Source organism: Pygoscelis adeliae, unplaced genomic scaffold (genome assembly GCF_000699105.1).
Source record: "Pygoscelis adeliae isolate BGI_AS28 unplaced genomic scaffold, ASM69910v1 Scaffold548, whole genome shotgun sequence".
Lineage (NCBI taxonomy): Eukaryota > Metazoa > Chordata > Aves > Sphenisciformes > Spheniscidae > Pygoscelis > Pygoscelis adeliae.
In genome coordinates, this window is record NW_008825427.1 from 285765 (window position 1) to 297772 (window position 12008).

At 40.7% G+C, this 12008-nt stretch overlaps 1 protein-coding gene across 1 annotated transcript in view; it reads right to left on the reverse strand.

Annotated features, from left to right (window-relative positions):
• Positions 1-5435: 5435 nt before the first annotated feature.
• LOC103922508 (chromosome unknown open reading frame, human C21orf33) overlaps positions 5436-12008 on the reverse strand; it is an 8619-nt gene continuing 2046 nt past the window's right edge. Inside the window, exons 2-8 of the mRNA XM_009330646.1 lie at positions 11917-11951; positions 10013-10065; positions 9125-9238; positions 8640-8759; positions 7703-7795; positions 7086-7242; positions 5436-6464 (exon numbers count right to left, since the gene is read on the reverse strand). Of these exons, the coding sequence (XP_009328921.1) occupies positions 6336-6464; positions 7086-7242; positions 7703-7795; positions 8640-8759; positions 9125-9238; positions 10013-10065; positions 11917-11951 (701 nt within the window). The 3' untranslated portion in view covers positions 5436-6335. The remainder of the gene's footprint in view (positions 6465-7085; positions 7243-7702; positions 7796-8639; positions 8760-9124; positions 9239-10012; positions 10066-11916; positions 11952-12008) is intronic.

Sequence of the window (12008 nt, forward strand, 5' to 3'; positions counted from 1 at the left end):
TCTGGTGAAGATCGGTTAATGCAACTCACTTCTTGTGGCTGAGCCCTCAAGCAGCGGGAAGTGACTCATAAGGACACACATAAAGTCGTTTTGATTTGGAACGGTTCCACGCTCTTTCCAAAGGAAAGACAGGATTGTTTTTGCAAGGAAGGGAATAGAATAAAATAGAGCTTAAAATGGTATCCATTGAGGTAAAGGGATAGTTACCTTTGACCTTCTTAACAAAGGGCCCTTTCCCCACGGTGGGAGAGAGACAAAATCCCATGCACAGCCGGTGCTGCTGCTGCAGCGGAGCTCGGTTGGTACTTAGGCTACCTTGGGTACAGAGCAGCTTAGCGTAACGGCTGGGGTCCCACTTCACAGAAAGATTTGAATGTAAGAATTGTGCATACTGTGATTGTCTTTTTGTGTCCTACCCTCCAAATGTTTGTCTCAGATTCCGTGTATTTTTCAAAACAGAAGTTGATTAAAAATAAAACTCTACCCCCGCAAAAAACCCCTGATGAGAGCAATCGCTTGGTCTCTTAGAGTTCTTTATTTGTATTCCAGTTGTTCCTACAGTCAGCTAGGCACCCTGTGCAATCAGAAAGTCCAACAGGTGGCATCTGTACAGGTCTGTTGGTCCCAAAAGTCTGAACTGCTTGCTCTCGTCTCAAGGACCGTATGACTTCTAAAATCTAACAGCCACTTAAGCAGCCCTCCACTTTTCAAAAGGTTTTGAGGCACACGAACAACATGAGCACCTCCACTCACAAGTGCAAGCTGTGTGACTACTGCTAGCTGCATTTCTTGGGCAAGCAAATGAGTAATTACTTAAATACCTTTATGCGGGCATGCAGGGCTAGAACTGAGCCTCACTGCTGCAGAGACGGACAGCCCAGTCGTACATTTAAGAGCAGGCACTGTGCTGGCTGAAGTGATTCTCCCTGCCTGTGCAAACTGGCATGAATCACAGTAAGCACATGAGCAGATGAAGGTAGGAAGAATGAAGGGTGTGAGGAAGACGACTGGATGACCTCTAAATGTTGCTTACAACCCTACTTTTTTATGACTCAGATTTGCAGCAGCATTTGGGATGTTTAAATGTCCCTGTTTATTATATTTTCCCAGAGCTGTACTTAATGCCATTCCCAGTAGTAATATATGACCGCCATTCCGATTTCCGGGGAGACTGCAAGCGAAGGTTTGAATGACTAGCAGACCTTGATTTGTCCTTCCTTGCCTGGGTGATGACACAGCAAGCATCTGTCTTAAAGTTCACTCAACGTGCAGAAGATGAGCAGCACACACTTCTTGTGTTTTCCAGAGTTTCATTGCGAACGAGAGGGATAGCTTTGAAAATGAAGCAGCACAAAAACAGTTCACACATTTAAGAAGGAGGAATCTCCACTTCTCTCACTTGTAGTACCTTGGTGGCCCAGACCTACCTATTTCATATAGCAAGAGCATCTGCTACATTAAAGAAATTCTTAAGAGATCCTTGTACACTATTCTTGCAAAAGAATGGCTGTAAAAGCAAGTTCATTTTTTCATGTTTGACAGTGACACTGGTAAGAGACAAAAAGGAGTTAGTTTCCTCATCTTGTAGTTCATCTAAGTTTACAGTGAGGTCAGTTTAACTGGTTAATGCTTTTCGCCAAGCTCCTTTCAGTTCCATATGATGTGGGAGAAATGGCCCATACAGATCATCAGCAAGAAATGAATGTAATACATTTGATGCAGAATTTTCACCGTTATTTCAGCTAAGTCTGAGGGCAGTCGTTCACATAGCATGATACTCAGCAGTTGAACAAAGGGTACTGAAGAATACTGAACATAAGCGTGGAAAGTGATTATTTTTAAATATGCAGCAGGAAATCATGTTGCTATGGGTAATGCAATCCTCGTTGCAACTTCTGTTTCAACTTCTGGGATTGTCCAGGTTTAGTCCCTTCTCTTCCCCTCTCTATCTCTTTCTGCAGAGAATCTGACCACCACTGAAATCACCTTGAGAAAGATAACCAAATACCAGTTCCTTAATTCTTCTGAGAGCTAAGTCTGACCCATACAACGAGCAAGCTTCCCCTCAGCCACTGCAGGCCACAGGAAGAAGAAAAACAGCTCGAACAAAAGACTCAAGCCCTGGAACGCAGGCAACTCTCAATTATTTGCAGATGAAGGATTATCTAAGGTCCTACTCTGAAAAAAATAAAAAGCTATATATGTATACACACACATATAAGATATTGCTGGCTTTTTAAAACCCAAAACCCTGAAAAAAAAAAGAGTTTTCCTTGTTTCCCTCCAGGAGTATTTGTTGGCCTGATAAAAGTCCCTCCCTACAAACCTTGGTTTTAGGTCACCTTGGCTGTAATAGCACTATCATTTAAAAAAGGAAAAAACAAACAAACAAAACCAAAACAAACAACAAAAAAACCCCCATTGTGTACTTTTATGACTTTATACTAAACTTTTCCTCATTCTTCACTGATAATTTTACCACAGGAAGGCTTCAGAGCTTAACGTAAGCATGTTTGATACTATACTTTCAGGGAGATAAATAAGTCACTGTGTTGAAGAAACAAATCTTAACAAGACAGCGGGACAAATGCATTCATTGCGATGGAACTGGACTTCCTATTTATTTTTGTTAAACAAGTAGGAAGCAGTATTTGTTTGATTCCCTCCATGCGTCCAACATGTCAACACAAAAATGTCATACAGAAAACAACAGCTGGAATATATTGTGCCTGGGTAAGTGAAAACCTGCACAGAACATTGTTCACAAAGTGCCCCCTGCCGGCATCTCATTCATCCAAAACGTGTCTCCACTGTAGCCACAAACCGAAGGGTGAAAACAAAAAGCGCATCTCAATCCCTAACTCTCGTTTCTGCTTCTAGAAGAAAAAAGCACCGCTGTCAAATCTGTGAACACTGCAACAATCCGCAGAGAAACATTTCATAAAACGGTTTTTGTGTGTGAGCATCAACGAGGGCAAAATGGGGCAGGCAGAAACACAACTGAGGGGTAACAACTCCTCCCCACACCCCACAAGTTAAACCCATCACATCACTAGAAAACCAGCACAAGCAGGAAGGGCGTTTATTTTCACTCCCTTTCAGTAGGACAAAGTTTTTAAATGCTTTCTGAGGATGAAAAATGGCAGGATCCATAAGCCAGATATTGCATGCCTCCTTGTGGAGGCTTGAAGAACACACATTCTTTCACTTCTTATTTCTGATAGCGTTTGACAAAACATATTAATCATAAACTTCCACCCACTTGGCTGAAACTAGCAAACCCCTCAGCAGCTCCCAACAGCCCTATGGAAGAGAAGGAAAAACCCAGCTTGGCAGAAAAATGTCACTATTAATCTCTAAACACACATGGAATTTCCCTCCAAATTTACACTGGCTGAAAGCCAAGATGACAATCTTACATCTTCCACCAAAGTTAAGAGATCTTCTATTAATAAAAAAAATATTTTAAAATGTGTGTAGCAAAGGTTTGTACTCAGCACATTACTGTGAAATTAGAAAGAATAAAAAAATGAAAGGCAATTCTGGTGCATGATTCTTTCTCCCTTAAAAAGTGTTCTCTGAATGATGGGAAAAAAGACGGGTAAAAAGATGCTCTAAAATGTGATTATTTCTGAAAATAAAATTTTGTCTTTGATTTCCCCGGTACATATCTGTTTGTCCCATCCCCACTGAATGCCCAACCTTCCAGCACTGTATGGGTAGCTCGCTTTTTGTTAACTACCTTGAAAAACGTTTCAGGCACTGAGGAGGAGCTGGTTCCTTAGTTACCCTCGTTACAACTCACAGCCCTAGCCCTCAAACTGTCACTGATACTGAGACCATCATTTTAGAGCATTGCTGTTATTTAGCAGATGAGATGTTTTGTCAGATCAGGTGAGCTTTTCAGTTTGCATACTTGATTCTAAGCATGTGCTACTGCGATAATCCAACCTGGAAGCCACCAGGTCAGGGATCCACATGACCACCACTGCATCTGCTCAGAAAGGTACACAGTAGATTATTAGTAGTCCTCATTATTTGGGTATCTGGATTCAAAAAAGAATGTCAGAGGACTGTAAAAAGAGGCAACATCTGGATGATCTACCAACCAATTTGCAACAGCTGGTCACTGCGTAACAACAGCAATTTCTTCCAAAAATCATCTTTTTCTCAGGACACCTGAATCTGAGATTCAGAATCGAAGACAGCTTTATGCCACCACAGCTGCACTTACTAGGAACTGCAGATATGAGAAACCCTAAATACATATACACAGTCTGCTGTGGTGAGGGGAGCTAATGGAAAGATTTAACTCGCAGTCCCCAACGGGAAGAGTTGAGCTCAATTTAGCTCACTCTTCTAGCAGAGGAAGGTACCGGTGACACAGGCAGCTCTGTTCTCCCTCTGCTCCGAGAATTTCAGTACCGTCTCTGTTTTGTGATACTTTCTTATGTGACCAAATTTCTTTTAACTTGCAGATGTAGGAAACACACACATTTTAAAATGTCACTACATTTTATATGAATAATGACCTCCCGTACTCTGCTAAACCTTTGTGTATAAAATTGATATTAAAAACATCCACTTATGTACAAGCAAAGGTTATGGAGGAAAGGCTTTATCTGCACTGAATTACACAGTGACAGTATTTTAAGTTATCTTTCTTACCACCTTGATACTGAAAATTTCCTGAAGAATTTGATGCACAAGCAAAAAAGTTTCAGAGTATGTCCAAAATCCACTTTATGAACCGTGCCTGCTACCATGATGACTTGGTTTCTGTGCATGGTTTCTTCACCCACACTGGAGTTTGTGACCTGCACAAGAGACCTCTATGAAATCCTCCAAGAAAACAGTGCCATCTTTGAAGTACAAATTCAGATCTTCTAAATCCTAACGTGACTTTTAGTGACAAAAATCACATGCTAAGAGGCTCCAGAAGCAAAAACACTTAATCCGTGAACACTGACTGAGCAAGATGAGCGTGCCCACCACTCATATTCGAGCTTCATTCCTCCTCTTTGCTCCCCCCAATAAAAAAAATTAATTCCACATCCCTAGCAAGTCTTCAGCCACAGACAGTATTTGCCATACTCCAACCCAATCAAAGGCTTGTAGATTTCATTTATGAAACACACAATTCTCCCTTAAAAATACAGGTTCCCTTCAGCACGTCTGTCATGTAAAAGGAACTTTAATACAAGGTAAGGAGTGTCATTTTGTTTGTTTGTTTGTTTTAATTTGAGAAATGTTGCTTCCTGATGAATAGAAAGGTGACGAATAACTTGGAAGGGGGGGAACGAGACTCTGCTGGATTCTGTACGGAAAAAATGTCTCAGGCATAAAGAGAACTGAAAAGGAGAAAAACTGCTAGAATATATCAAGCAGCGTAAGTTATCAGAGGCAGCTGTCAAACAAAAGTGAAGGGACAAGGATGAGATAAAGACAGAAATTTATTTATTTATACATCATTATTCCAGACACTGAATAATATTTCTTTGGAGAAAGCTTTATTGCCCTAAAGCAGGGAAAGTAAGGATAATTTGAGATTATTTTTTTCCATCCACTGCTAGTCATGCAACTATTTTAACATGGGTATTATCCTTAAAAATTGTGCGTCACATCAGCGGATATTTTCTCCTTCATTTCAAGACCTTTTTAGCTATAATGGGCCAATGGATGAATTTTTTGAAGTGCTAGTGTTGTGACAGTTAAGATGTATCCTGCTGCTGATTGATATTCAGAATGGCTTCTTTGTGAAAACAGGATTCTTTGAAATGGAAAACCAAAACATTAATCTTCTAATTAATACCAAGCTAAAATTAACATGTGGAAGATGTCTATTCCCTTGACAACTGATCCTGGCTTTTAGTTCACAGATACAGGCCTGAGCACATAAACCTGAAACCACGCACTAATTCCTCTCTACTCACATTCTTCGTCTGCTAGATACGCTGCCGCTGTATCTGCTATGTCCCTACAACGTATCTGCCCTCAGCTTCTGAAAGGGCCTTTAGTCTCTTTTCGTCCCCACAGAAACGATGTCACACTGGTGCGTGGGGAGGACTGGTTTCAGAATACGTCCGCACAGCTCTCTCCAGCTGAAAAAGCTCAAGAAAATGCTCTGTGTCTCAGGCCAGACTGCTTGTACTCTGTAAGCCCTTCTGCAGGCCCCTCTCTCAGAAAGGGCATGGAAAACCCTGCAGCAGGGAATCAATCAGCTCCGCATCAGCGTTCACTAGAGTGTGAACAGGACAAGCAGGTGAAAATGCTTCCATTGGTCCATACTATGCTTGATACTACACCCTAAATTTAAACATTTCTGATTTTTTTTTTTATTTGCCAGTTAATTTTAGCACATTCTTTACCATGGCCCCAATGCCATCGAAGATATTATGTAATTCTGCTTCACACATAAATGCTGGGGTAGTCACCACCTTGTTTTTTGTATCCACGTGAGCTTCGTAAAAGGGAGTTAAGGAAAACACAGCCTGTATCTCACTTGCAGATGCTGTCTGCAAAATAAACCATCATTGACAAAACCTCACAACTCCACTATCCCATAAAAAAGCACCGCCAAATATATTATACCATCCAGCTGCAGACAGCTGCAACCTATAATCCAAGATACTAGAAGCTATTTTTCCAGAAATACAAACACTGCAAGAGCAATCTGTGGGAACTCAGGAACACAAGAAAAACTATGAAACTTACTGACTGTAATAACATGTCTCTGAGCACAGTTTGATTACAGCATTAGCCTTCAGGAAAAGAAAAAAAAAATCTCAAAGAGAACTGACCAAATGTAACTCATGCCAGTTTCATGTGCAAGTTCACTCAGCATTTACTGCATTACCGGGTGTCCAAGGGAGTTCTAAAGCAGCGACTGAGAAGGACTTCTAACTCCACAGCTGTGTACGGAAAACAACGTTTTCTAATCATGCGCTGCATTACATGCCATCTGCTATACACTGTATATTCCCGCTAAACTGTAAGTGGGAAAGCATAGGTCCTGCATGCATTCATTACTGTAACGACACACTACTAACCTGTCTCTCAACATGAAAATTAACAGGAAAGGATATAGTTACTTCTTTCACACAATGCTTTCCTCCCAGTTCTTTAATGGCTCCTGCAGTCCCGGCATAAGGCCACTTGCCACCTTCCTCTTCTTCATGGCCCACAGTTACTTCAGCACCAGAGAGAACCTTTGCTGCCAACACTGGTGAAATGCAGCAAAGACTGCAACAAAAGGAATTATAAGAGCGATTCTACAACAGCACTCTTTCGAAACTTGGTCATCATTGAAAGGATTCAAATGGACATGGTCTTACAAAGGACATGGTCTGTACACAAGGCAACTTCCACTCAGCATTTTCTTAGTCTCTTCTTTGACAAACGCCTACACACACACGCATCTTGAAAAACACATTTAAAAAAATAAGCTACAACTGATACAAAACAGAAGATGCTTTTTCTAGTTCCAACAGTAACAGCTGCACATTTCCACAAAACATACTTTGTCTCCATGCTCACACTATCAAAGTTCAAGGTCAGGTTGGACGGGGCTTTGAGCAACCTGGTCTAGTAGGTGGCGTCCCTGCCCACAGCAGGGGGGTTGGAACTAGATGATCTTTAAGGTCCCTTCCAACCCAAACCATTCTATGATTCTATGAAATGCCCCTCCAACTAACATACGTACCCAATAGGTTTGCCTGCTTTGTGGAAGTCTTTCAAGACACGTTCAACTTCTCTGTTCACCTTGCAATCTTTCCCATCAACAGCAAAGGTAGATCTGCCACAACAAGAAACTTTATACATACCTCAGTATAAACCCACAAGAGATGCCTAACTGCCCTGAGACTGGCTCTCAAGGGTCATCACAAACTTAATAGCTTCTAAAAGGTGGTTCAAAACGCCTGTAGTTGACCATCAATGCTTTAGCCAAAATGATTCACTTCTAAGGCTTTGGTATGTCAGAAAGTTCCTTACTTGATATAAACATCTAGAAAGAAGAATTATCAGCTTTCTAGGATTACTAAGAAGTGGAACAACAATGTTTTCAAAGAAGAAAAATACATAAGAAAAGGGAAATAACATTCAGGTTTCTCAAAGCCAACAAGATGGCAGGTCAGTAACAAGATAATCAGTATTCCACATGGCTAACACTTTTTTTTTTCCCCTCTTTTTTTTTTTTTTTGAGCTAGCTGTCGTTTTATTGTTACTAATGCAAGAGGGGAATTTCTGGTAGGCAGACATGAAGAAACAGAATAATAACACCAGGAACACCTGAAACTATTGAAGTTTCACCTTCACTTCCCTCAGTCAGGCCCAAAAAGAATCACCACAAGGGTGAGGGAAAAAGGACTTCTTGTGCATTATCTCCAGAATTCTCACCAACATTGTTTGGAAAATTTAAAATATGACAATGCCAGTAAGAATTATAACTGGAAACTATCATGAACAGCACAACTTAATTCCAACACTTTGAAAGGAGTTTTCCTTATTAAGTAGTGGTTACATATGTAGTAAATAAGGCCATTTATTGCTTCCTGATTTTATTGTGTGAATCATAGTTGATTATGAATAGTTGATCATGAATATTTAGTTGAGGAGTCTAATGCTTAGTTGGCACTCACAAGTTTTTAGCAGCTCCAAATCCACCAGGGAATATCACAGCATCATGGTCTGCTGTAGTAAGCTTAGCCAGGCTTGCAATTTTACCACGAGCAATCCTTGCAGATTCCACTAAAACGTTCCTTGAAGAACCAGAAATAAAACAATGAGATGAATTAAGCATTTGCACACAGAAGAGCATAAAGAAAGTTTTGGCAGAGGAAGAGGAGGGGGAGGAAGGAAGGAAGCAAGAACAGTGGTACTCAAAAACTGAAGCTATCGATGCTTCCGAAATACTACTACTGGGAAACACAGGCATTAAGAGACTATATAATCAAGCCTAGAAAACTCTTAATATTTTCTCTCCAATCAAAATACCAGCTACCATAAAGCTACTAAAGCCAGTCAGTAAAGTGCTACAAGCGCAGTTACAGGCTGCTATGTCTGAAGAATGCCTAAGCGACTGAGACTCGGCAGTCACGGAAAACACAGCAAACACAGACTTTACCTTGACTCAGCTTCAGCTGGTTGCCCTTTACTGTGGTCAATGACATGCATCTGAGGAACATCTGGAGCATACATCTGAACCTCAGCTCCCCCACGACTAAGGTGTACCAGTATGCTACAAAAATGGAGGTAAAACATGCTGAAAACCTTAGAAGAAAGGCTTTATCTGGCCCCCAAGTCTTGCTACAAATATTCCACCACCTGATTTTGAAAGAAGAGGAAAAACACACATCCTACCAAAGCATGCTGAGCATGTAGCTGCAAAATCCCTGTATGTAACACCAAAGTGCAAAGCAGAACAGAAAGTCACTTTGGAGGCAGGGTCAGGTAAGCTAGAGACAAGTTTCTTCGTTCAGTGCTCTTACGCAGGCAACCAGGAACAATAAAAACTTCCTTTCTCATTGCAAGCCCCCAGGTGTTACTGAAGAGTCCCACAATTAACATACCTATGTGTACATTTAATCCAGGTCTAGGTGAAACATCTCTTAGCAACGAATACCAAGAGTTAATAATTCAACTTGAGTATTAACAATTCTAGTGTTAGATTTAGCCCCAGGAACAGAAACTCAAAGTGATTATGAAATGAAGTCTCTACTTAACTCTCTTGGGACTGATTCTGGAACTCTGAATTTCTGTTTCTGAAGGAAAGACAGTGTCTCTCAAACTCACTGCTCTGGCATCGCATGCATTGTGCTGCGCCTTTGGACAGTCACCGACTACTGCAAGAACGCGTCCTGAGCTCCCAATTATGCTGTGAGAAAACTGTGAAGCTTCATCATACATCTTTTAGGGCAATTTTGATGGCCAGAGAGAGCAAAACTGAATTCAACAGACTGCTGTAATGTAAAGGAGACTTTTTTGGAGCCTACAGTTTCATAAAGCAACTTACGCTGAGGCCTCATGGATTTCTGTGCCATCGTAGACACCACAACCAGACAGGACCTGCAGTAAGAAAATCAAAAGAGTATTTCAGGTGATACAAAGCTTTCTACAGGATCTTTCACAAGCCTTGTAAGATTTAAAAAAACAAAAAAACCCAAAACCAACAAACCTCCCTCTACCCCCCCAAAAAGAACAACTTAGCAACAAGCTCTTTACTAAGCCAGTCAACACCATGCTATTAGCACTGGTGTCGCCATTTGACATACTGCAGAAAAGGCATTTCCTATTTATAGCTATTCATCCCAGACCAGTCTCAGAAATAACTAAAATTTACTTATTGGTTTGTGCATTTATTCCTTAGAGTTAATAAACTGACGTGATATCCTTAGGTATGTTTTTATTGCGCACATAATGGGTTATTCTGAGTGTCGTACATCTATTTATGAAGTGTCCATACCAGCGTGAAATACCTTCTCATCCAGATGCACATCAGACAGAAGTGGGACAGAAGTGCACTTCGAGGCGGCACTTAGGACAAACTATTTTACCTGCTGCTGCAATGTGCCTGAGGATCCACATCAGAGATCAATAGCTAAATCATTTCTAATCCAATTATGCTATATTAGCCATACTTTTCCTTATTACCATGGTAATAATACTTTCAGTTTGTTTATACACACTGGAGAATAAAAAGCACAAAGCAATCAGCTATCCTTGTGCGGGTGGAGAGTGTCTTGCACAAAGCAGAAGCAAGAAGAAAAAACATTTCAAAAAACCCAGAAAAAAAAAAGAGATTATAAGAACAAAACAAACCCCCCAAAATCCAAAGGATTATCTAGCTCCTAAAAGTATATATATGAACTCTTGCGGGGGTTTTTTTGTTTGGATGTTTGTTTTTAAAGAAAAAAAATCCAGTTAAAAAGAGTCCATTTATTAACTCTCGTCCCTCCTGGTCTTCTCTCAGTTTTTAGAAGCTTGGAAGTTTTTAATCACAGACAAATGAACAGAAACTCACAACTGAAACTGTCTTAGTTAGAAACACTGGACTCAAAGGGGCTTTCAGATCACAACATCCAGTCCTCTGCTCTCACAGGCATGACATCCTACCATCGCTTCAGCAAATGAGTAAGATCCATGAATATCTTTCTGTCCGTGTTAATCCTAACCACAATTTCGCTGCTCTGATATTTAAGAGCCACCTTCTACCTTCCAACTTTTTATTTAATCTTTCATTTAATTTAGACTGAATAAACATACAAGCAACTGTGCTAAAGTTATCTTCTGTAAGCAACGCTTTTTAAACGTTTTTGAAACTCACTGAAACTAAAGCACTGAAACGCTACCCTCTTCTGTTATTTCAGTACCTGCTTGGTGACAAATCTCTTCTACCATAGTCAGAAATTTATGTCACTAATCTCAACAATAACATTTGTTTTCCACTCTCTATTTAAAAAGCTATCGTTTGCTAAAATGACAGCATTCCTGGTAAGTTACCCGTTAGACATTTGGACCAGCATTCTGCCCATTCCTGAACCAACTCTGCCCCAAACAGATTTCTTCATGCAGGTAAGGCCTTCTTATTTCTTTACATTTTATGCTGTCAAGACTATACAAAGCTCGAGCTTCAAAGACCGTCCCTTGAGCTCCAAAACTGTGTATCCATTTGAGATGCTATCTACAACCTAAATTTTCTTCTGGCAACCCGTAGCTCCTCCGTCTCCTCACTTTCTTTTATATTTTTAACATGCTCTACCTCCTTCGTGCACAAGGGCATAACGCAGTTTAAACGCTTTCCTGTAGGCTGCCAGTACCTCCCCCAATTACACTGAAAATTATTCCAAGTTCAGCTCCTTGTAACTCAACTCCAGCCAACTCCAGGCCAGTAACAACGATACAGAAGCCAGTCCTCACGTGTTCCCACTCCTGGTCTTGCTTCCTCCAAGTTACTCAATTCTAAACAGCTTCATCTTCTCAATATCGGCTTCTCCCAAGGCTTTCCAGCT